We start from the raw sequence: 26,906 nt of genomic DNA, 5'->3' as shown, positions 1-26,906 counted from the left end.
TCGAGACAAAATCCACAAATGAATTTGGGAGGCATCTCTTCAGCCAGTGGGAGGAGGTGGTTGGCAATGGCACTGACAGCCCTGTGGTGGACAGCATGGAAACTCTTCTGTAGTTATCACAGCCAAACTTGTCTCCTTTCTTGAAGATGGTCATGATTATAGCACCTTTGAGCTCCCCTGGAATATTTTCCTTATCCCAGTTGCCCTGGAAAACATGAATCATTTCCCAGATCTAGGGAGCCACCTCTCAGCAAAGACAGACTTTGATGATGAAATTCACCACTGCCTTCCATGCACCAACACACCTTTGATGGAGAAAAATGGTAATTGTAGATCAAGACCTTAGATCTGGCACAAAACACATGGTCTAACAGATAGCAATGATCCTGTCCCCCCTACATGCTTCTTATATCTGGGCCACCTACAGCAGGTATCTCAAGAAAATTATCTCAAGAAAAACAAACTGCTGGAGGAACTCTATGGTTCGAGCAGCATCTCCCATAGATGCTACTGGACCCGTTGGGTTCCTCCAGCAGTTTGATTTTTGCTCCAGATACCAGCATTAGTAGTCTCCTGTGTCATCACAAATAACTGGTTCTGCAAAATCTTCCAAATTCACTGAACAAACAAGTGAACCAATGGCAAGTCCTCTCAATATTCTCAATATTCAGGCTATGTTGGGCAGGCCACACTGGCTGATACCAGAATTCCAATCCATCATGGAGACAGAGGGAAAGATTGAAGAATCTACTCAAAGTCTCCATCATCCTCACTAACTCTGAGAATCTCTCAACCATGATCACTCAAACTGAAGAAGAAGACTTCAGTATGGTGTTGAGAACATCTAGAGCACACAGAGGGCCAACAGAAGCAGTAGAAGGAATGCACCATAGTCATAGAGTAATACAGTACAGAAACAGGCCCTTCGGCCCATGCCACCTGATCTCCAGCCTTACCCATGAACTACCCATGCACACATCAGCCATCATCTGTGGAAGTCCATCGTTCTGACATTAATCTCATTAACCATCTCAGAACCCACAAAACCTGAGTGAAGTAAGCCAGTCTCAAGGTTCTGCATTTGAAGAAGAAAAAAGGTGGAGTGCAAAACATTATTCTATTCGTCTGAATGCTGCTGCAGGACCACCTTTTATTGACAGGATTTCCACAAAGAGGAAGACAAGTGAGTTGACATCTACAGACTGTTGCCCACAAGGAACCTTTTAAGGACTGGGAGGAAATTCAGGCAACACGAACTTCACAAGATGAAAAGCTCATCGTGACAGTGTGCCTACCCTAGCAGAGCATCAGATTAGATACTAGAATTGTGATAAAACAAATCAGATTCAAGCTCACAGTTCATGAAGGAAGACGCCTAGTACTACTGGGCTGAACTCAAGCAAAAGGAAAAGGACAGCTACTGTCATTTGGTCTCAGATCAAGTATAGTCAGCACTACTGGTTTAGAGATAACAAACGAGCCCCATAATAGCAAAGCAGTCTGAAGAAGGCTATCAGGAAAGCACTTTGAAGTGCTTAGAACAGTGACAAACGTAACAGACTGGCTCCAGGAGGTGAGTCGCAGCATGGAAAAGCTGGCATGCAACCAGGAATCTCACTTCTACTCTCAAAGTAATTCACATTTCTGTGGCAGGCAAAGGTAAAGCTGAAGAATCACAACAGCTGAAGGAACAAGTTCCTGCTCCAGTCCCAGTCCTCCAGAAAGGTTGATTTCCAGAGACAGCAGCTTGCTGCTCTTCAGGATACCAGTGCAGCTATCAGAGAGCAGTTAGTCATGTTCAACATCTATTTGCTGTGTTTACCAGGATTCTGAAGGTGATGACAGCAGTGAAATCTGGGTAACACCTGATGCACATCCCGCTGTCTGTCTGAAGGTCCATTTGACAGTGCAGGAAAGAAAACTTGCCCTCTTTCTGGATCTATCTTGCAGGCTCTGGAACAAGCACTGCCCTTGCTCATGCATCCAAGCTTGCTTACCCACAACTGCAATCATATAGCTAGCCCATCATATACATGGTGTCTTTGCAGGCAATAATAAAGGGACATTTGTAACCAAAGCCCAGGAACATAAAAACATAGAAAACCATTGCATGACTATTCCACTTGGTCCTTCAAGCCTGCTCTGCCATCCAATGTGATCATGGTTGGTCATCCAAGTTCAGTACCCTGTTGCTGCTTTTTCCCAATTCCTGCTTTTTCCTAATATCCCTTGATACATTTAGCCCTAAAAACTACAAAAGTTTTCCTAAAAACTACACCTAAGTCATTTTTTAATATACTTAATGATTTGGCTTCACCAATATCTGGGTGAAGAAATTTCTCATTTCTGGGCTTTGAGTACAAGAACTGGGACATCATGTCACAACTATACAAGACATTGGTGAAGCCACCCTTGGAGTATTGTGTGCAGTTCTGGTTATCGAGCTATAGGAAGGATGTCATTAAGTTGGAAAGGGTGCAGAAAAGATTCACAAGGATGTTACAGGCTTGAATTATAGGAGAGGCTGGATAGACTGGGTCTTTTTACCTGAGGCATAGAATGTGGAGTGGTGACCTTATAGAGGTATATAAAATCATGAGGGGCATAGATTTAAGGTGAGAGGAGAAAATTTAAAAGGGACCTGAGGGGCAACTTTTTCATACAAGCTAACAGAGGAAGTGGTAGCCATGGGTAGAATCACAATGTTTAAAAGACATTTAAACAGGTACCAGAACAGGAAAGGGTTAGAGGGATATTGGCCAATGCAGGCAAATGGAACCAGCTCAGGTAGGCAGCTTGGTCAATATGGATAAGTTGGGCCAATGGGCCTGTTTCCCTGCTGTATAACTTTATGTCTCTATGACTCAAGCCGGGACTTGTCTGTCATTGGGAACATCATTCCTGCACCCAGTCTGTCAAGTCCTGTTAGAAATTTGTAATTTTCTATGAACTTCCTGTATTGTGGAGGGTCGTGGCTGTCACGTGACAGCACTGCCCACTACCTGGTCAGAAGACACGCCACTGCCAATCAAGGTTTGGCCCTGCCCCACCCATCAGCGCACACCTGACCATTGGCCCCTTTAAGTACCTTTGTACTTGGCCTCGGGCCATTGGCCTTTGTAATCGATTAGTCCTTGCTGGCACCGAGCCATTGGCTTTTGTAGATTACCTGCGCTGGACCCCCCCAGCCCTCCAGCACTATAAAGGGCGCCACATGCTCGGCTCTTTCTCTTTGCCATCTTTGAGGGACCACCCTGCTTCACTCCAGGCCGAGTACCATGGAACAGCACTGGAGAAATCGCTGGTGAGGTGTGCATTGTGAAAGGGTTAGGAGCATTTTAGTTAGTGTCCCTAGTAGCCTAGAGCCATGCTTGCACTGAGTCAAGGGTTGTCAGGTATCATATTGTTTTTCCTTGATTGTGTGTGCCTAGTTCGTTTTGTGTGTGTGTGCGCTTTATCCCCAGTGCGATTTTCCCAAACTCGCTATAAACTGTGCGTGCGTGTGTTATCCCCATTACCATTTTCCCACGCTCGTCTTTTGTAAATAAATCATTTACTGCCAGACTGTGTTCAGAGTCCTTGCTTTTGAGACCCCAAATCTGTCTCCTCACTCACAACACTTCCCCTCTCATTCTTCTAAACACGAGTGAATATTAACCAAATGAACCTAATCTCTTCATATGTCAGTCTACTGAATCTTTGATGCACTCCCTCCATAGCAAAAACAACCTTTCTCCGATGAGGGGATCAAAATGCATGCAAATGCAGACACCAAGTACCTGCAGCAAGACATCCCTGCTACTGTACTCAAACTACCTCACCATAAAGGCCAGCATACCATTTGCCTTCCTAACTGCCAGCTGCGCCTGCATGCTTACCTTCAGCAACTCGCATACAAGGACACCCAGGTCTTGTTACACCTCCCTTGTTCCCAGTCTATTACTGTTTGGATAACAATTTGCCGCCTTCTTTCTGCCACCAAATTGGATAACATCACATTTATCCACATTATATTCCATGAGCGATATTATAACAAGAGCCATGGTATTACTAAGAGGTTAGGGAAGAGCTGGACGAAATGAGATTTATTGAGATTGGTATAGTACATGAACAAAGCTAGCCTTTCAGCAGCCAGGCAGCAGTCACAGGGACCATGGCATGGTGGTGGGATTTCCAAACCAACATGGAAAACCACTAGAACCAAGAAGCAGAAAGTAACCAGTGATTATAGTTGTTGCTAATGTAAGTTTGCTTTGTTTCCAAATATGTAGTGTTACTTTAAATTGTTATTTGTCAATTTGTGGAGCAAATACTAAACAAAGCCATTCAAATTTAATTGATTGTACATATAGTGTGCATGTTACTAATGTTTTTCATTCTTCAGCTCCTTTATCTTATCTAACTAAGATAAGATTCGGTTGACTGAATTGGAGCATTCCTGCCTGTGATCATATGCTGCAAGAGTATAAATGCTCCCATTTGTGGGTCATTCTTGTCCATTTCTCTTATTTACATCATTAATTTTTGAACTGAGAGAACTGTGTATTAGCCAACCTATTCTGGCATTTCATGACAGCAAATTTATCATCCCAGCTACTTTATGGAGTCTGGCATCAGAAACCAATCAATACCGACACCAGCAGTCTATTATTGTCAGGCTCTCGTACCAAATTATGATTCAATATCAGCAATAGTAGTGGACTGGTGTAGGACCTTCAGAGGTTACCATGGTGAATAACAAGAGAGGCAGTGTTTCTTCAGAATTCCAATAGTACATAGAACATAGAACAGTACTGCACAGGAACAGGCCTACTCGGCATCGTTAGCTTAATTAGGTAGGCCCACAGTGTTGTGCTGAAATAATTAAACTAATGATGCCAAATTAAAATAATCCCTTCTGCCTGCACATGGTCCATATCCCTCCAATCTGCATATTCATAGAGTCATGACAGCAGGGAAACGGGCCAACCAAGATTCCAATCTAACATAGTCCCATCTGTCCATGTTTCGCCTATATCCCACTAAACCTCTCCTATCCACATACTTGTCCAAGTACCTTTAAAATATTGTTCATGTACCTGCTTTCAACCACTTTCTCTGGCAGTTCATTCCATATACTGACCATTCTCAGGGTGAAAAAGTTGTCCCTCAGGCTCCTATTAAATTTCTCCCCACTCACCCTCTCATTCTTGATTCCCTAACCCTGGGAAAAAGATTGTGTGCATTCACCCTTTCTATACCCCTCACAATTTTATACACTGCTATAAGATCATACCTCATTCTCCTACACTCCAATGAAAAAAGTCCTGACCTGCTCAACCTCTCTCCAGTCCCTTCATAAATTTCCTCTGCACTCTTTCCAGCTTAATGGCATCTTTCCTTTAGCAATATTCCAAATGTGGCCTCACCAATTTCTTGTACAACTGCAACATAATATTCCAACTTCTATACTCAGTGCCCTGACTGATGGAGGCCAGCATGCTAAACACCACTTTCATCACCCTGAATACCTGCAATGCCACTCTCAAGGAACCATGTACTTGTACTCCTAGGTCCCTCTGTTCTACAACACTTCCCTGGACCCTACCATTCACTGTCAAAGACCTACTCTCATTTGTCTTCCCAAAATACAACATCTCACACTTATTGGAATTAAACTCCATTCGCCATTCCTCAGCCCGCTTAAGCAGCTGTTCAAGGTCCCTCTGTAAATCTTGATAATCATCTTTACTGTCAACAACACCACCTGTTTTAGTGTCATCTGCAAACTTACTAATCATGCCTTGTACATTCTCATCCAAATCATTGATATAGATGACAAATAGCAATGGGCCAAGCACCGACCCCTGTGGCACACCACTAGTCACAGGCTTCCAGTCTGAGAAACAACCTTCCACCATCACTCTCTACCTCCTACCATCAAGCCAATTATATATTCAGTTAGCTAGCTCTTCCTCAATCTCAAGCAACCTAACTTTCCACAGCAGCCTACCATGCGAAACCTTATCAAAGGCCTTACTGAAGTCCATATAGAACCATGTCTACTGCCCTGCCCTCATCCACCTTTTGTTTACTTCTTCAAAAACTCAGTCAAATTCGTGAGACATGATCTCCGATGCACAAAGCTGTACTGACTATCCGTAATCAACCCATGTCTTTCCAAATACTTGTATATATTATCGCTCAGAATCCCCTCTAGTAACTCACTTACCACAGCTGTTAGGTTTACAGGTCTAAAGTTCCCAGGTTTCTCTTTACAGCCCTTCTTAAATAAAAGCACAACATTAGCCACCCTCCAGTCTTCCGGCACGTCAGCCCTCCAGTCTTCTGGCACATCTGTCCCTTTCCATAACTAATTTAAAAGTAATAGAGCTATAGTCACTCATCCCAAAGTGCTCCCCCACTGAAACCTCAGTCACTTGTCCTGCCCCATTTCCCAAGAGTAGGTCAAGCTTTGCCCGCTCCCTGGCCTTCAATATATTGTGTGAGGAAACTTTCCTGAACACACCTAACAAATTCCGCTCCATCTAAGCCCTTAGCACTATGGCAGTCTCAATCTGTATTTGGAAAGTTAAAATCCCCTACTATGCCAACCCTATTATTCCTGCAACTTTCTGCAGTCTCCCTGCATATTTGTTCCTCTGATTCCCATTGACTATTAGGGGCCCAATAGTACAATTCCAACAAAGTGATCATCCCCTTCTTATTTCTCAGTTCCTCCTATAAAGCCTCACTGGACAATCCCTCAGTAATTTCATCTCGGACTACTGCTGTGATGTTCTCCTTGATGAGAAATATAACTCCCCTTCCTCTTTTTCCTCCACCTCTATCCCGCTTATAGCACCTGTACCCTGGGACTGTCACCTGTGCCAGTCCTGTCCCTCCCTTAGCTATGTTTCTGTAATGGCTATAATATCTCAGCTATCCATATCTCAGCTATCCTTACCTGTATCCATATCTCAGCTATCCTTACCTGTCAGGCCTCTTGCCTTGAAATAAATGCAGTTTAATCCAACAGTCTTTCCTCGCTCCCTGTCGTGCTGCTGCCTGTCTTGTCTACTGGCCTTACTGTCATTGAATTGTGTCTCAACTTCCAGCCTCCCATCTGCCTCACTTCTTTGGATCCCACTCCTCTGCCAATCTAGTTTAAACCCTCCCTAGTAGCACCAGCAAATCCACCTGCTAGGATATTGGTTCCCCTTCATTTCAGATGCAACCCGTCCCTCTTGTACAGGTCACCTCTGTTCCAGAAGAGATCCCAATGGTCCACAAATCTGAATCCCTGCCCCCTGCACCAACTTTTCAGCCATGCATTCATCTGCCTTATCCTCTTATTCTTACCCTCAGTAGCTTGTGGCACAGGGAATAATCTAGAGATTACTACCTTCGAGGTTCTGCTTTTTAACCTCTTTCCGAATGTTCTATATTCATTCTACAGGACCTTATCCCTTTTTCTACCTTCATCATTTGTGCCAATACGCACAAAGACTTTGGCTGCTTACCTTCCCCCTTGAGAATGTTCTGCAACTATTCAGAGACATCCTTGACCCATCCTTAAGTCCTGGTGACTCAGACTGCTGCTGCTGATCTCTCTTAAACGGTCATGCCCAAACAGTATCCAAAACAGTATACTTGTTTTCAAGTGGAAAAACCACAGGGGTATCCTACACTATCTATCTACCCCCTCTACCTTTCCTGGTGGTCACCCAACTACCTGCAGCCTGCACCCTAGGTATGACTACTTCACTGAAATACTTATCTATGATGCTCTCAGCATTCTGGATGATGTTAAGGACTACACCTGTGGGAAGTGTGTCCAGCTGCAGCTCCAGTTCTAGCTCCTTAACATGGTCAGCTAGGAGCTGCAGCTGGACACATTTCCTACAGGTGTAGTCCTGGAAGTCTCCCTGACCAAGTTTGGTTCTAGAAAAACCTAAAATGAATGTCATTCAGTAGGGCTGGTGATTAAGTATCACTTGACAGGCCTGTTGATGACATCTTCCATTACTTGGCTGATGATTGAGAGTTGACTGATTTAGAAGTTTGGTTTTAGAGTCATAGAGTAATATAACATGGAAGCAGGCCCTTTAGCCCAAGTCATCTGTGCCGACCAAGGTGCCCACCTAAACTAGTCCCATTTCCCCTCGTTTGACATGTATCTCTCCAAGCCTTTCCCATCCATATAATTTATCCAAATGTCTTTTAACTGTTGTTATTGTACCTGTCTCAACTACTTTCCCTGGCAGCTTATTCCATATACAGTACATATCACCAGCTGTCTGAAGAATTTGCCCCTCAGATCCCTTTTAAATCTTTCCCCTCTCACCTTAAACTTATGCCCTCTAGTTTATGTTTTCCTTTCCCTGGGAAAAAGACTGTATGCATTTCCCCTATCTATGCCCCTCATGATTTTATACACCTCTATAAGGTGTATAAGGTATTTTGTCCAGCTTTTTAAGAGCAGATGCCAGTGTTGTAGGGGTACTGGAACAGTCTGGCTTGAGATTTCAAGTTCAGGGTGCACAGATGAAAACTTAATTAAAGTACTTCTAATTACAAACAAGTTACCCAAAATGTATTGGTCTGATCACACTAGTTATTCTGCAATTCCAAAGCTACTCACTGTTCAAATAGGTGTTTTCCAACTTCAGCATCGACAGCACTGAGAGGATCATCAAGTAAGTAGATATCGGCATCTTGATACACAGATCTTTAGTAAAAATAAAATTGATTAAATTTAAATAATGCAATTTTACTTCTTTGTTCATACCCAAATTGAGCAGTCACAAGTTCTTCATATGTCTCAAGATCAATTTATCCAATTTATCAATTAATTCCCAAAATGCTAAGTAATTACTGCAAGTCCACTATCCCATTATTAAGTGATAGAAGATTAAGATGCATGGGATCCACAGTGACTAGGATATTTGGATTCAGAATTGGCTTGTCCATAGAAGACAAAGGGTAGCAGTTGATGGGACATATTCTGGCTGGAGATCTGTGACTAGTGATGTTCTGCAGGGATCTGTACTGGGACCTCTACTGCTTGTGATATATATAAATGTCATATTGTTCCTATAGCAATCTGATCTTGTTCCTCAAGAAATATCCTCAAGTGAAATCTATTTGCTTAGTCAGTAATTCAAAAACATTGAGATTTCTCACATAACAAATCAGCTCTTGAATTTGCTATAATTGAAAATGTTCAGCCTACACTTAGTGAAAGCATAATTTTCTTTAAAGATATTCATTAAATTTGCCTAGTGTTCTATGAACCTGTCCATATTTGGTATAGTATGGACTTCAATTACCTAGCCAAATTCACTCTGGCTTTCTGTCCTCCACTGAGTGTAACTCCACGGTCTCCAATCTGAGTTAGGTCACCATCCTGAAGTAGCTCCAAATCCTATAAATTGCACAATAAATGAATAAATAAACATTTTCACGTTTTAAATAAATATTCTGAATTATCTTTAAATTGATTATATCACTAACAAGGTTTGAAATGACCATACTTGATTTCATACATTTAAAACAGATCTGATAATTTAAAAAGACTATTTGTGAGGCAGAACTATTGTTTACAAATTTGGCCTCAAAGTAAATAGATTAAAAAACTGGACCCATTAGCATCTTACTTTAATGAGTGCATGATCATTTCTAGGCGAAATTGTGCCCGTCAATATCTAAACAATTCAAATAGTGTTTTTGACTTTTCTCCAGCATTAAGTCGGAGATCAAAATGTTCACATTTCTACCCTTACTTAAACTTAAGATGTTGGATGCAACCAAAGGTCAAAGGACAACTGAGAGTACATCACCCTATTTTGTTGCCTGTATCTACTTAAGGACACAGTGTAATGTTTTATGTCTTGCACTGTACTGCTGCCCCAAGACAACAAATTTCACAACATATGTCAGTGATGATAAACCTGATTCTGATGCTAATGACATCAGAACTGTCTCGGCAGGAGCTTCATAACTCAGAATAGACTATTCAAACAACTTTCAAAGTTCAAAGAGTGTGCATAAACTAAGAGGAGGGGGGTGTTTTTTCAGCATTTTGTAAGTTGGTAAATTAGTTTATTATTGTCACATGTACTGAGGTACAGTAAAAATAATCCTTGTTTTGCATGCTATCCATACAGACCATTTCATTATAACAATGCATTGAGGTAGTACAAGGGAAAAATGCAGAACAAAGTGTTACAGTTAGAGAAAAAGTGCAGTGCAGGCAGACAATAAGGTGAAAGGCCATAACAAGGAAGATTGTGAGGTCAAGAGTCCATCTTGTTATACTATGGGACCCTTCAACGGTCATATAACAATGGGAAGAAGCTGTCCTTGAGCCTGGTGGTACGTGCTTTCAAGCTTTTGTATTTTCTGTCCGATGGGAGGGGGAGAAGAGAGAATGTCTGGGGTGGATGGGGACTTTGATAATGTTGGCTGCTTTACCAAGGCAGCAAGAGGGAGGGAAGGCTGGTTTCCGTGAGGTGCTGCGCTGTGTCCACAACTCTCTGCAGTTTCTTGCTGTCTCGGGCAGGGTAGCTGCCTTACCAAGCCACGATGCATCCAGATAGGATGCTTTCTATGGTGCATCTGTAAAAATTGGTGAGTGTCAAAGGGGACATCCCAAATTTCTTTGGCCTCCTGAGGAAGTAGAGGCGCTAGTGCACTTTCTTGGCCGTGGCAGCTACATGGTTGGACTAGGACAGGCTAGTGGTGATGTTCACTCCTAGGAACTTGAAGCTTTCAACTTTCTTGACCTCAGCACAGTTAATGTAAACAGGAGTGTGTGCACCACCGCCCCTCCCTTCCTGAAGTCAATGACCAGCTCTTTTGTTTTGCTGACATTGAAGGAAAGGTTGCTGTCATGACACCATGCCACTAGGTTCTCTATCTCCCTCCTGTACTCCGAATTATCATTATTAGAGATTTGGCCCGCTATGGTGGTGTCATCTGCACACTTATAGATGGAGTAAGACCAAAATCTGGCTATGCAGTCGTGAGTGTATGGGGAGTAGAGTAGGGGGCTGAGGATGCAAACTTGTGGGGCACCAGTGTTGAGAATAATCATGGCGGAGGTGTTGCTACCTATCCTTACTGATTGCGGTCTGTTGGTCAGGGAGTCAAGGATCCAGTTGCAAAGGGAGGTGAAGAGTCCAGGTCTAGGAGTTTGGAGATGAGTTTGCTTGGAATTATAGTATTAAAGGTCAATAAACAACAGTCGTGATGAATGGTCTTGGCCCGATACGTCAACTGTTCATTTCCCTCCATAGGGGCTGCCTGACCTGCTGAACTCCTCCAGCATTTTTTGTGTGTTGCTCCAGATTTCCAGCATCTGCAGTCTTTCTTGTGTCTCCAATAGTCTAACGTAACTGTCTTTACTGTCCAGATGCTCCAGAGATGCGCTTAGAGCTAGGGAGATGATGTCCACTGTGGACCTGGTTCAGCGGTAGGTGAATTGCAGTGGGTCAAGATTGTCTGGTAGATGGGTGGTAGGAGAATTAGGGTGGAGATAATAGGCATGTGAGAGAGAATGGGTCACAGGAACTAAATGGGAGAATGGGTTTGATGACAATGTTCTGAGACCCAGCATCGACGTGATGGGCTGAAGTCATTGAGAAAATATGAGAAATGTGGACACCATGAGAAACTGTGAGAAATGTGGACACATCCCTGCATAAATACAGTGACTATGAGACTTCTGATGCTACGGCGAGATAAAATGCAAATTGTGAGATATTGCATAGTTTTGCTTGGTTGCTTGGAATGAAGCTGATGTGAGGAAGCTGAGAATTAAGATGACCGTGACCTCCACAGACTGAACAGTTCAGGCACAAGAGCAAGCTTGAAGGTCTTCTCACAGCATTTCACATATCTATGTGATGGTAGTCTTGGAAAATCTAAGCTTGCAAAAACATTGTTTATCAGAGATCCAACTATACGTGCTGCCTTTGTTGGATTTGTCTCTTTGCAGATGGACATGTCCTTGCACCCTGATTAATGGTCCTTGACCCTGCCTATGTGGTCAATTGTTGCTATAGGTCAACACCTCCAATAATGAAATATAGTCAGTCATGTCACCGCTGCGAGGCATCCATTGAACAAGCATCTCAGCAGCTGCCAGTTGTGGCAGGGCTTACATGCTATAATGAGCTACAAAACAAAGTCAGGTAGCACCGCCGAGAACAGCGCATCCCTTCTTGATGAGCTTAATGCATTCTATGCACATTTTGAACAGAAGTGGAATGGAATGACAGCCTCCAATGCATCTGAACCCACGGTCATCGTTGCAGACGTCAGATCAGTCTTCTGGAGAGCGAACCCACGGCAAGCACCTGGCCCGGATGGTGACCCCCAGCCGTGTCATTGGATCCTGCACAGATCAGCTGATGGGGGAATCTGCAGACATTTTAACCTCTCTCAACTTCAATATGAGGTGTTGAAGTAGGGAGTGGTTCTGAAACCTACCCTTTTCAATGTAGATCATTGAAGTCCTTGGGTTTTATCAGTGTTCCAGATCACCAAATCTCTGGTACGATTTTTTGACTAATACTTATTTCAGTTCCCCATTCTCACTAGAGTCTTGAATCTCTCATATATCTCACAGGGCTTCTGTCTCTTAATTCCATGAAGACATACACATTGTTTAATTCCTTTGTCATTTCCTTATTGCCCAACTTTAAATTCTCCTGTCTCTATCTGTAAGGGTCCACATTTACCCTTGCTAGTCTTTTCCTTTTTACATACCCATAAAAGCCATTTTTTGTCCCTCACCAATCTACTCTCATCTTCTACCTTACCTTTCCTAATCAGTTTCTTGGCCATCCTTTACTGAGTTCTAAACTACTTCCCATCCTTAGGCCTACTGCTATTTCTGGCAACGATATAAATTTCATCCCTTAATTTAATAAATTATTTAATTTTTGGGGTCAGCCATGGATGGTCAAATCATTTTTCTTTTTGGGGTTTTGTGCTTTAAAAGGATTTTTATTTGCAACTTATGCATTATTCCTTTAAATGTTAACCACTGCCTGTCCAAAATTATATCTGTCAATGTATTCTCCCAATCAACAAAGCCAACTCACTCCTCATGCCTTCATAGTTAAGATCTTAGTCTCAAAAATGAACTACATCACTTTGAAATTTAACATTTTGCCATACTATGATCATTCTTCCCCAAAGGCCTGCTGAGAACAAGAATATCTATTAACCCTTTCTCATTGCACAAAACTAGTTCTAAAACTGTTTTTCTCTGCTTGGTTCCCCGATAGACAGCAGAACCATAGAACAATACAGCACAATACAGGCTTTTCGGCCCACCATGTTGTGCCGACCTTTAAACCATGCCAAAGACTATCTAACACCTTCCTCCCACATATACCCCTATTTTAAATTCCTCCATATGCTTATCTAACAATCTGCCTCCACCACTACCCCAGGCAGCGCATTCCATGCACCAACCACTCTCTAGGTGAAAAACCTCCCTCTGATATCTCCCTTGAACTTCCCACCCATTACATTAAAGCCATGCCCTCTTGTATTGAGCATTGGTGCCCTGAGAAAGAGGTGCTGGCTGTATAGTCTAACTATTCCTCTTAATATTTTGTATACCTCTGTCATGTCTCCCCTCATCCTCCTTCTCTCCAAAGAGTAAAGCCCTAGCTCCCTTAGTCTCTCCTCATAATCCATACTCTCCAATCCAGGCAGCATCCTGGTAAATCTCCTCTGCACTTTTTCCAACACTTCCACATCCTTCCTACAACAAGGTGACCAGAACTGGACACAGTACTCTAAGTGTGGTCTAACCAGAGTTTTGTAAAGCTGCATCATTACCTCGCGGCTCTAAAACTCGATCCCACGACTTATGAAAGCTAACATCCCATAAGCTTTCTTAACTACCTGACCCACCTGTGAGGCAACTTCCAGTGATCTGTGGATATGAACCCCCAGAGCCCTCTGCTCCTCCACACTGCCCAGAATCGTGCCATTAACCTTGTACTCCGCCTTGGAGTTTCTCCTTCCAAAGTGTACTACCTCACACTTCTCCAGATTGAACTCCATCTGCCACTTTTCAGCCCAGCTCTGCATCCTATCAATATCCCTCTGCAAGCTTCAACATTCCTTCACACTATCCAAAACACCAATGACTTTTGTGTCGTCTGCAAACTTGCTAACCCACCCTTCTACCCCCTCATCCAAGTCATTCATAAATATCACGAAAAGTAGAGGTCCCAGAACCGATCCTTGTGGAAAACCACTGGTCACAGCCCTCCAATCCGAATGCACTCCCTCCACCACAACCCTCTGCTTTCTACAGGCAAGCCAATTCTGAATCCACACAGCCAAGCTACCCTGGATCCCATGCCCTCTAACCTTCTGAAGAAGTCTACCATGTGGAACCTTGTCAAATGCCTTACCAAAATCCATGAAGACCACATCCACTGCTCTACCCTCATCAATCTTCCTGGTCACTTCCTCAAAGAACCCTATCAGGCTTGTGAGACATGATCTTCCCTTCACAAAGCCATGCTGGCTGTCCCTAATCAGTCCATGATACTCAAAATGCTCATAAATCCTATCTCTTAGAATCCTTTCCAACAGCTTGCCCACCACAGACGTAAGGCTCACTGGTCTGTAATTTCCTGGACTATCCCTACTACCTTTTTTGAATAAGGGGACAACATTTGCCGCCCTCCAATCCTCTGGTACCATTCCCGTGGACAACGAGGACTCAAAGATCCTAGCCAATGGTTCAGCAATCTCCTCCCCCACCTCGCGGAGCAGCCTGGGGAATATTCTGTTAGGACCCAGGGACTTATCTGTCCTAATATTTTCTAACAGCTCCAACACATCCTCTCTCTTGATATCTACATGCTCTAGAACAATAACTTTACCAAAACTGTCCTCAGCGTTATCAAGGCCCCTCTCCTTGGTGAATACTGAAGAGAAGTATTCATTGAGAACCTCACCCACTTCCACAGCTTCCAGGCACATCTTCCCACCTTTGTCTCTAATCGGTCCTACCTTTACTCTCGTCATCCTTCTGCTCTTCACGTACGTGAAAAAAGCCTGGGGATTCTCCTTAACCCTACTTGCCAAAGCCTTTTCATGTCCCCTTCTTGCTCTTCTCAGCCCTTTCTTAAGTTCCTTCCTTGCCACTCTATATTACTCATGAGCCCTGTCTGATCCTTGCCACTTACACCTTATGTATGCTGCCTTCTTCTTCCTAACTAGTTGTTCCACCTCTCTTGTCACCCATGGTTCCTTCACCCTGCCATTCTTTCTCTGCCTCACCAAGACAAATTTATCCCTAACATCCTGCAAGAGATCCCTGAACAACGATCACATCTCCATAGTACATTTCCCTTCAAAAATGTCATCCCAATTTACACCAAGTTCTAGCCTTATAGCCTCATAATTTGCCCTTTCCCAATTAAGTATCTTCCCATCCTCTTTGCTCCTATCCTTGTCCATGACAATGCTAAAGGTTAGGGAGCGGTGGTCACTGTCCCCCAAATGCTCACCCACCAAGAGATCTGTCACCTGACCCGGTTCATTACCTAATATTAGATCTAATATGGCATTCCCTCTAGTTGGCCTGTCAACATACTGTGACAGGAATCCGTCCTGGACACACTTTACAAACTCTGCCCCGTCTAAACCTTTGGTGCTAAGCAGGTGCCAATCAATATTTGGGAAGTTGAAGTCTCCCATGATAACAACCCTGTTATTCTTGCGCCTTTCCAAAATCTGCCTGCCAATCTGCTCCTCAGTATCCCTGCTGCTACCTGGGGGGGTTGGGGGGTGGCCTATAGAATACTCCCAGTAGAGTAACTCTTGTTGCTAATTTCTACCCATACTGACTCTAGAGAGGATCCATCTACATTATCCACCCTTTCTACAGCTGTAATAGTGTCCCTGACCAGTAACGCCACCCCTCCTCCTCTTTTGCCCCCCTCCCTATCCCTTTTAAAACACTGAAAGCCAGGAATATTCAATATCCATTCCTGCCCTCGTGACAGCCAAGTCTCCGCAAGAGCCACAATATCATAGTCCCAGGTTCTTATCCAAGATCTCAGTTCATCACTCTTATTCCTGATACTTCTTGCATTTAAGTAAATGCACTTTAGCCTATCGACCTTTCTACTCTTATACCCTGTACTCTGCTTCCCTCTCCTCAAAGCCTCTCTACGTTAGATCTGACTTTTCCACATCCACTTCTTCCTCTGACCTATCCCTCTGGTTCCCATCCCCCTCACAAACTAGTTTAAACCCTCCCGAACCACCCTAGCAAACCTACCTGCAAGGATATTGGCCCCCTTCGGGTTCAGGTGTAACCTGTCCACTCTGTACAGTTCCCACCTTCCCCAGAAGAGATCCCAATGATCCAAAAATCAAAACCTTCCCTCCTGCACCAACTTCTCAGCCACGCATTTATCTGCCATCTCCTCCTATTCCTACCTTCACTATCACATGGCACTGGCAGCAATCCTCAGATTGCTACTCTTGAGGTCCTGTTCATCAGCCTTCTACCTAGCTCCCTAAACTCACTTTTCAGGACCTCATCCCTCTTCCTACCTATGTCGTTGGTACCAACATGTACCACAACTTCTGGCTGTTCTCCCTCCCGCTCAAGAATACTGTGGACCCGATCAGAGACATCCCGGACCCTGGCACCTGGGAGGCAACATACCAGCCGGGATTCATGCTCACTTCCACAGAACCTCCTATCTGGTTCCCTGACTGTCGAGGCCTCTAAACTACCGCCCTCCTCTTCTCCTCCCTTCCGTTCTGAGCAGCAGGACCGGTCCCAGTGCCAGAGACCTGGCTACTGCTGCTTGATCCCAGCAGGTCATCCCCCTCAACAGCTTCCAAAGCGGAAAATCTGTTATTGGGGGGAACAGCCTCCGGGGTCCTCCATACTATCTGCCTGTTCCCTTTCTTTTTCTTTTTCTCTGCCCTGACAGTCACCCTTCTATCTGCTTCCTGGACCCTAGAAGTACCTGCTCTAAGGGGGGGGGGGGGGGGGTGACTGTCCCCCGATGCACAGTATCTACATAACTCTCTCCCTCCCTGATGCTTCGCAGTGTTTGAAGCTGCGACTCCAGCTCATCAATTCTGAACCAAAGTTCCTCCAGCCTCCAGCACTTACTGCAGAAGTGGTCACCATGCACCCTAGCAGGGTCCACTAGCTCCCACATCAAGCAGCTGCAGCACATCACCATCTCCTTCATCTGAACTATTCTTTCCCTACCTAGTTTTATCCTAATTAAAACTTATAACAATAGCAGGTAAACCTTACCCTTACTTACCAGCTACTCACCCACCTCTCCCCTTTACCGCCGAAGCCCATTGAGCCAAAGCCCAATCACTCTGCTCCCTCTCACTCCACTGCCCGCTCCAAACGCTTCCCGCTGGATATGGCAGTCTTCTTTTTAAAATGTTCGCGCGTACCGACTGATGTCACGCGCCTATGCAGCTACTCCCTGCTATCCACGAACCGTTAGGAAAAAAAAACTTATCTGTTCGGAACTCCTCTGCTGATTCCGCTCGCTCGACTCTCGCTCCTGAGCGAAAACGCCGAAGACTTTCCTTCTCTTTTTAAACTATTCGCGCGCTATCCGGAACCATTAGGGAAAAAAACTTATCCGTTCAGAACTCATCAGTTGATTCCGCTCGCTTGCCTCTCGCTCCCATCAAAAACGCTGAAGACTTTCCTTCTCTTTTTAAACTGTTCGTGCGCTACTGACTGACGTCACGTGCCTGTACAGTTACTCCCAGCTATCACAGAACATAGAACAATTACAGCACAATTCAGGCCCTTCGGCCCACAAAGCTGTGTCGAACATGTCCCTACCCTAGAAATTACTAGGCTTATCCATAGCCCTCTATTTTACTCAGTTCCATATACCGATCTAACAGTCTCTTGAAAGACCCTATCGTATCAGCCTCCACCACCATTTCCGGCAGCCCATTCCACACATTCACCACTCTCTGAGTAAAAAACTTACCCCTGACATCTCCTCTATGTCTACTCCCCAGCACCTTAAACCTGTGTCCTCTTGTGGCCATCAATTCAGCCCTGGGAAAAAGCCTCTGACTATCTACCCTATCAATACCTCTCATCATCTTATACACCTCTATCAGGACCCCCCTCATCCTCCGTCGCTCCAAGGAGAAAAGGCCGAGTTCCGTCAACCTGCTTTCATAAGGCATGCTCCGCATTCCAGGCAGCATCCTTCTAAATCTCCTCTGCACCCTCTCTATGGCTTCCACATCTTTCCTGTAGTGAGGCGACCAGAACTGAGCACAGTACTCCAAGTGGGGTCTGACCAGGGACCTATATAGCTGCAACAATAGCTCACGGCTCCTAAATTCAATTCCCCGATTGATGAAGGACAATACACCATATGCCTTCTTAACCACAGAGTCAACCTGCGCCGCCACTTTGAGCCACTTTGATCCTCACACCGTTAGGGAAAAAAAACTTATCTGTTCGGAACTCCTCTGCCAATTCCACTCGCTCACCTCTCGATCGAATATTTGAATTGATCTTCCCAATTACCTCAGCAAATTTGATCCCTGCAATCATGTTCAGGTTAAAGCATCTCATCATTACTGTGAGAGCCTGTTATATGCACTTCTAAACCAATATCAAAACTTTATTTTGGTGGCCTATGAATAACTCCAATCAATGTTCTCTGGCTTTTGCTGATTTTTACATCTTTCCTACTATTGTCCCATTGATGCCACAACAAACCTCAAAAAAATAGGCCCACAAGTAGAAAATACTAAAAATACTGAATAGGTTAAGCTGAAAGGTCTTTAATTTGAAAAATTAACTGTAATTTTCCCTTTACTAATACCTACTATCTGCAGTATTTTCTGTTTTATTTCAGATTTCCTTTTGCACAAGTGAACATGCATTTGATTTCAGTAGCTCACTTTTGCTTAATGAGATCATTGTATCCGCATTATTATTGTTAATACTGCTTTAGATTTTATTGTTTAAGGATTTTCTTTTATATTCACATCATTTTTCTAGAATAGCCTTACTTGTTTGTAAGTACTTTAAGCAGGAAGAGCAGAAGAACGGCTCTCAGGCAGGAAATTGGAAGATTAAATTGGGAACAGATGTTCTCAGGGAAAAGTACAGAAGAAATGTGGCAAATATTCAGGGGATATTTGTGTGGAGTTCTGCATAGGCATGTTCCAATGAGACAGGGGAGTCACGAGAGCATACAGGAACCGTGGTGTACAAAGGCTATAATAAATCTAGTCAAAAGGAAAAGAAAAGATTACAAAAGGTACAGAGAGCTAAGTAATGTTAGAGATCTGGAAGAGCATAAGGCTAACAGGAAGGAGCTTAAGAAGGAAATTAGGACAGCCAGGAGGGGACATGAGAAGGCCTTCGCAGGCAGGATTAAGGAAAACCCCAAGGCATTCTATAAGTATGTGAAGAGCAAGAGGATAAGATGTGAAAGAATAGGGCCTATCAAGTGCAGCAGTGGGAAAGTGTGTATGGATCCCGAAGAAATAGTGGAGGTACTTAATGAATACTTTACATCAGTATTCACTGCGGAAGAAGATCTGGGGGATTGTAGTGTGGACTTGCAGCGGGCTGAAAAGCTTGAGCATGTAGATATTAGGAAAGAGAAGGTGCTGGAACTTTTGGAAAGCATCAAGTTGGATATGTCGCCGGGGCCGGATCGGATGTACCCCAGGCTGCTGTGGGAGGTGAGGGAGGAGATTGCGGAGCCTCTGACGATGATCTTTGCATCATCGATGGGGACATGAGAGTTTCCAGAAGATTGGAGGGTTGCGCATGTCGTTCCCTTATTCAAGAAAGGGAGTAGAGATAGCCCAGGAAATTATAGATCGGTGAGTCTTACTTCAGTGGTTGGTAAGCTGATGGAGAAGATCCTGAGAGGCAGGATTTATGAACATTTGGAGAGGTATAATATGATTAAGAGTAGTCAACATGGCTTTGTCAAAGGCAGGTCCTGCTTTACAAGCCTGAATGAATTTTTTGAGGATGTGACTAAGCACATCGATGAAGGGAGAGCAATAGATGTAGTGTATATGGATTTCAGCAAGGCACTTGATAAGGTACCAGCAAGGCTTATTGAGAAAGTAAGGAGGTATGGGATCCAAGGGGACATTGTAATGTGGATCCAGAACTGGCTGGCCCACAGAAGGCAAAGAGTGGTTGTTGAAGGATCATGTTCTGCGTGGAGGTCGGTGACCAGTGGTGTACCTCAGGGATCTGTTCTGGGACCCTTACTCTTTGAGATTTTTATAAACGACCTGGATGAGGAAGTGGAGGGATGGGTTAGTAAATTTGCAGATGACACAAAGGTTGGATGTGTTGTGGATAGTATAGAGGGCTGTCAGAGGTTACAGTGGGACATAGATAGGATGCAAAGTTGGGCTGAGAAGTGGCAGATGCAGTTCAACCCAGGTAAGTGTGAAGTGGTTCATTTTGGTAGGTCAAATATGATGGCAGAATATAGTCTTAATGGTAGGACTCTTGGCAGTGTGGAGGATCAGAGGGATCTTGGGTCTATAGGACACTCAAAGCAGCTGCGCAGGTTGACTCTGTGGTTAAGAAGGCATATGGTGTATTGTCCTTCATCAATCGTGGAATTGAATTTAGGAGCTGGGAGGTATTGTTGCAGCTATATGGGACCCTGGTCAGACCCCACCACTGTGCTCAGTTCTGGTCGCCTCACTACAGGAAGGATGTGGAAGCCATAGAAAGGGTGCAGAGGAGACTTAGCAGGATGCTGCCTGGAATGCGGAGCATGCCTTATGAAAGCAGGTCGAGGGAACTCGGCCCTTTCTCTTTCGAGCGAAGGAGGATGAGGGGGAACCTGATAGAGGTATATAAGATGATGAGAGGCATTGATCGGATGGATAATCAGATGCTTTTCCCCAGGGCTGAAATGATGGCCACAAGAGGACATAGGGTTAAGGTGCTGAGGAGTAGGTATAGAGGAGCTGTCCTCTATACCTACTCCCCAGCAACTTAACCCTATGTCCTCTTGTGGCCAGCATTTTTTACTCAGAGAGTGGTGAGTGTGTGGAATGGGCTGCCAGCAATGGTGGTGGAGGCAGATACGATAGGGTCTTTTAAGAGACTGTTGGATAGGTACATGGAGATGAGAAAAATAGAGGGCTATGGATAAGCCTAGTAATTTCTAGCGTAGGGACATGCTTGGCACAGCTTTGTGGGCCGAAGGGCCTGAATTGTGCTGTAGGTTTTTCTATGTTTCTATGTTTCTCACAGGTGCTCCTGTGTATTATGAATGAATTACATATACACCTAATCCCAGATCTTTGAATTTATTGTCCTTGTCAACTATTTCCTGCTGTCTGGACTTCTCAACTGGACCATCAAGCAGTAACTTCATTTTCCAGCTGCAAAACAACTGCAGAATATAGAAAACCCAAGGACAACACTAGCCAATCTGTATCATAAATACCTCAAACCAAGATTAGCAAAGGTAATGTGGGTCTCTTTCAGACTGCCATTTCTTTAATCCCCAATATAGTTTCCCCATTTCAGAAGAAAGAGCAACATCACAGTCTCTCGAAAGAAGCGCCTTTGAAGTTTTGCCTTTAAATATTGCTTCTTTATACTGGATGCAACTTATTTAATAAATCTGCTGTACTTATAACCAAAATATTTGTATCCATGGTGATTTGTCGTAGTCATGAACAAGTCTCTTGAATTAAATTAGATTAAAATATAAACTAGCAAATTACACCTGGTATAGTGGGGTTGTTGTACAAGTAGAGATTAAACAGACTATACTAGTTCAGAAATATGAGAGATGATCCCATTGAAGTATACAGAATTCTTAAGGGGCTTGATAGGGTAACTGTAGAGTTGATGTTCCCAGCCAGATGTTTAAAACAAGAGGTCACAGTCTCAAAATAAGATATCAGCCATTCAGGACTAAGATGAGAAGAGATTTCTTCACCCTGAGAATTGTGAATCTATGGAGTATCCAACAGCACTAAGGAGTGTATTCAATGTGGACATTGATAGATTTTTAGATACGAAACTCATCAAGGATTATAGGGTTAGTGCAGGAAAGCTGCACTAAGACAAAAGATCAGCTATGATCCTATTCCTGCTTCTATTTCTTATTCTCATAAGGACCATACAGGATGACATTGAGAACTTTAAGTCATGCATTGGGAGCTCTCAAAAGTCCGGCATGAATAGTGGAAGATGTGTACCACCTTGCAAACTACCCATCCACTCATCCCATCCAGCATCTCTGTCCCCGCTGTGGCAGAGTCTGCAGGTGCCACACTGGCCGCATGAGCAACCTAAGAATCTAGAGAAATGGAGAAAAAGGAAGAGCTACTCACTCTTGAGGGACTGCCTAAGATGCAAGATACATAAAAATATTGCTAATATTAGTCATATAAAGACAACGATAAATTTCATTTTATTATTTATATATCACCACAAACAATGGATGCACCGATTGCTTTCGTTCTGTCATTATGAAGACAATTCTCCTTCAAGATATTTAAATGGTTTGCAACAAAGCAATTATGTCGACATCAGATCTAGTATAGGCAAGATTTGATACTCACTTTCTTCAGGGCACAAGCTGTGATGACCTTTTCATATTTTGCTTTTTGGTATTCTTTGCCAAATAGGATATTGGTCCGAACAGTACCAGGAAATACCCATGGCTGTTGTGCACAATAACCTATTTTGCCTTTAACATCCAGGATACCACTTTGTTTTGAAAGTTCTCCGAGTATTGCAGCAAGAATAGAGGACTATGATAAAAATTTGATAATGCAATTATTAAACATCTGTTGAAATCAAGATTCAAGAATTAGTATTCAATTTGCAGTTGTTGATCAGTATAAGCACAGTGCGATACAATTATTAGGACACTGCTCTTTCAGGAAGCCCAAGAAATAGAATTTACTCCTGCTCAATATTCTTCAAGGTTAAAAATAATATTCCAAAATACAGAAACAAAAAGGGAGAGTGGGAAAGCAGGATGTAATAATAAAATCTTCCTTTTAAGAAAATATTGTACAAGAGTCACAGAAGTGATACCTCTTTATAAATGAGAAGAACAAACTCGAAAAGAGACAGAAAAACATCCAGTAAAATATATATACTCCCAAAATAATGTACACGAATATAAAAATATTCTGGTTCCATAGATTACATGTTTATAACTTAAAGAATGGAGTAAAAACTTAACACTTCCATTATTAAAACTCACTTTGCCAGCACCCACAGGTCCAATCACAGCCAGAAGTTCCCCTGGTCTGATAGAAAAACTAATATTTTGCAGCGATGGAGCTTCCATTGTCTGATATGAAAAAAGGGAAATAATAAATAAACAGAAGTAACATATAAAATGAATGAAACAAAAACTCTAAATTTCATACAGCACTTGTTGGTTGATAATGGGTAAATTTGGGGATCACAATTCAAAAACTGACTGGGATTCCATCAGACTTAATAACATTATTTTAACTAATGTACTTGCATTTTCTCGTATTCATCCAAAAGTTCATTATATTTTTACGTAGTAGCATAGTGGAATATGCACTGATAACTATTTGAAATAGTGAAAGGTTGCATGCAAGCAATAAATTTTGCTCAAAACAAAGTACATCTTTAACTCACAAATGAGAAGCAGCATCATTGATGGTAAATAAATATAAGGAAACAGATATTGTTGATATCATGATATGTTAATAATGCTGGACATTAATTAATAAAATGCAATATTTTGCAAAAGAAGAAAAATGAGGTAGTGTTCATGGGTTCATGGACTTTTCAGAAATCTGATGGCTGAGGGAAAGAAGCTGTTCTTGAAACATTGAGTGTGGGTCTTCAGGCTCCTGTACTTCTTCCCCATGGTAGTAACATGAAGAGGCATGTTCCTGTTTGTGAGGGTCCTTAATAATGGATGCTGCCTTCTTAAGGCACCGCCTCTTGAAGATGTCCTCGATGGCGGGGAGGGTTATGCCTGTGATGGAGTCTACAATCCTCTGCAGCCTCTTTCAATCCTGCACATTGGAGCCTCCATACCAGGAGGTGCTGCAACCAGTCAGAAGGCTCTCCACTCACAGAGTCTCAGTGACATATGAAATGTCCTTAAACTCCAAATGAAGTAGAGCCGCTGGTGTGCCTTCTTCGCGATTGCATCAATGTGTTGAGCCCAAGATAGATCCTCTGAGATGTTGACGCCCAAGAACTTGAAGCTGCTCACCCTTTCCACTGCTGACCCCTCAATGTAGACTGGTGTGTGTTCTCCCAACTTCCCCTTCCTGAAGTCCACAATCAATTCCTTGGTCTTGCTGATGTTGAGTGCGAGGTTGCACCACCACTCAACCAACCGATCTATCTCACTTCTGTACACCTCCTCATCGCCATCTGAGATTCTGCCAACAACAATGGTGTCATCAGTGAATTTATAGATGGCATTTGAGCTGTGCCAAGCCATGCAGTCATGAGTGTAGAGTGAGTAGAGCAGTGGGCTAAGCATGCATCCTTGAGATGCACCTGTGTTGATTATCAGCGAAGAGATGTTACTACCGACATGCACTGACTCTAGTCTCCTGATAAGGAAGTCAAGGATCCAGTTATAGAGGGAGGTATGGAGACCAGGTTTTTAAGCTTATTGATTAGTACTGAGATGATGATGGTGTTCAGCGCCGAGCTGTAATTGATAAACAGCAGCCTGACGTATGCTTTGCTAGGTGCTCCAAAGCCGAAAGGAGAGCCAGTTAGATTGCGTCCGCTGTAGACTTGTTGTGGCGGTAGGCAGTGAGAGGTTGAATATGTCCTTGAATATTCCAGCCAGTTGGTCGGCACAGATTTTCAGTACCCTGCCAGGTACACCATCGGGGCCTGAAGGCTTGCGAGGTTTCCCCCTCTTGAAGGATGTTCTAACGATGGCCTCTGAGACAGAGATCACAGAGTTGCCAGATGCTGTGGGGATTCGTACAGGCGTAGTGTTGTTCTCCCTTTCAAAGGGTGCATAAAAGGAGTTCAGCTCATCAGGGAGTGAAGCATCACTGCTATTTATACTGTTAGGTTTCGCCTTATAGGATGTAACGGCGTGTAAACCCTGCCACAGCTGTCGTGCATCCAGTTGGGTCTCTAACTTCACACGGAATTGCCTTTTTGCTCTCACGATGGCTTTCCGTAGGTTGTACCTGGACTTCTTGTTGGGTTCTGGATCACCAGTCTTGAACGCCACAGATCTAGCCCTCAGCAGATGTGAATCTCTTGGGTCATCCAAGTTTTCTGGTTTGGGAAAACTTGCTATGTTCTCCATGGCACACTCTCATCCATGCAGGTCTTGATGAAGTCAGTGACGACGGTGGCACATTTATTCAGATCCGAAGATGAATCCTTGAAGATGGTCCAGTCCACCAATTCAAAGCAGTCCTGTAAACGCTTCTCTGCCTCCCTTGACCATACCTTCGTGGTCCTCACCACTGGTGCTGTGGTCTTCAGTCTCTGCCTATATGTCGGGAGTAGAAGTACAGCCAGGACTTGCCAAAGTGTGGGTGCGGGATGGCACGGTAAGCATTCTTAATGGTGGTGTAACAGTGATCGAGTGTGTTGACTTCTCTGGTTCCACAGGTGACATGTCGGTGGTGGTTTGTCAGAGACTTCGTCAAGCTGGCCTGGTTGAAGTCCTCCGCGATGATCGGGAAGGCATCAGGGTGCACTGTCTCGTGGCCGTTGATCATGGTGCTCAGCTCTTCTAGTGCCAGCTTGATGTTTGCCAGGGGTGGAATGTACACCGCTACCAGGATAACAGCAGAGAACTCCCTCAGCAGATAAAACGGACGACACTTGTCGGCCAGATGTTCCAGGTCGGGGGAGCAGGACTGAGATAGAACCACCACATCTGTGCACCACGATGAGTTAATCATGAAGCAAACGTTGCCGCCTCTAGCTATACCTGGTGCTGCCACCCGGTCCGTGAGGTGGATGGTGAAGCCCTCGGGATGGAGTGCTGTGTCCGGAGTGCTGGGGGTGAGCCATGTCTCTGTGAAGCAGAGTATACAACAATTCCCAATGTCCCTCTGGTAATGTTCCCAATGTCCCAATGTCTTGCTGAGGTCTTCAATTTTATTTTCCAAAGACTGTACATTAGCCAGGAGGATGGTAGAGAGGTGGGGTCTTAGGACCTTACGTTTCAGATTTACCTGCAGCCCGACTCTGTAGCCGCATTTTCTCTAACAATAGAGGCTTACCCTGAGCTTGTAGCTGCTGCGCTCACTGGGTGGTCTGCAGTCATGAGTCTGTCAGTTCTTAAGATGGCTGTTTTTTTAAAAGACTTGAAACAACGTTGCTTCAAACATTGTCTCCGAAACAATGTCTCTGTGGCTGCAGATTTCAGCTGTAGTAGTTGTAAATGGGAGTATTTTATAATTTCCTTGAGAGCTGCACACAAAAAGTTGCCTCTCTCTGGCGCCAACTTAAAACACTAATTAGACCACAATTTAAGCATTAAGTATTAAGCATTAAGCTGTTCTGGTCACCAGATTTCAGGAAAGATGTGACCCTGCAAGAGATTTACAAGGGTGGTGTAATGGCATGGTTAGCAGTTCATAGCTCCAGCAAGATGGGTTCAATCCTGACCAGTGTGGTCTGTGCAGAGTTTGTACTTTCTCCCTGTGACCACATGGATTTCCTCTGGGTGGTCTGTGTCCCTCACAACTGAAAGACATATAGTCAGTAGGTTAACTGGTCACCATAAATTGTGCTTTAATGTGAAGGTAAGTGGTGAAATCTGGGTTGGGTGGGGGGAGAGTTTATGGAATGTGGGGATAAGCAAATGGGATTAGTGTAGGATTGGAAATTAATAGGGATTGGATGGTCTGGT

The 26,906-nt window shown here is 43.7% G+C and overlaps 1 protein-coding gene across 4 annotated transcripts in view; it reads right to left on the bottom strand.

Annotated features, from left to right (window-relative positions):
* abcc4 (ATP-binding cassette, sub-family C (CFTR/MRP), member 4) overlaps positions 1-26,906 on the bottom strand; it is a 353,844-nt gene that overhangs the window by 207,693 nt on the left and 119,245 nt on the right. For all 4 annotated transcript variants that reach the window (XM_052025926.1, XM_052025927.1, XM_052025928.1 and 1 more), the window contains exons 10-13: positions 23,274-23,363; positions 22,621-22,812; positions 9,312-9,406; positions 8,624-8,710 (exon numbers count right to left, since the gene is read on the bottom strand). In XM_052025926.1, the coding sequence (XP_051881886.1) occupies positions 8,624-8,710; positions 9,312-9,406; positions 22,621-22,812; positions 23,274-23,363 (464 nt within the window). The remainder of the gene's footprint in view (positions 1-8,623; positions 8,711-9,311; positions 9,407-22,620; positions 22,813-23,273; positions 23,364-26,906) is intronic.

The sequence above is a fragment of the Pristis pectinata genome, chromosome 11, assembly GCF_009764475.1.
Source record: "Pristis pectinata isolate sPriPec2 chromosome 11, sPriPec2.1.pri, whole genome shotgun sequence".
NCBI lineage: Eukaryota > Metazoa > Chordata > Chondrichthyes > Rhinopristiformes > Pristidae > Pristis > Pristis pectinata.
Note: the sequence above shows the minus strand (reverse complement) of the source record. Positions and strands in the feature narration are given on the sequence as shown.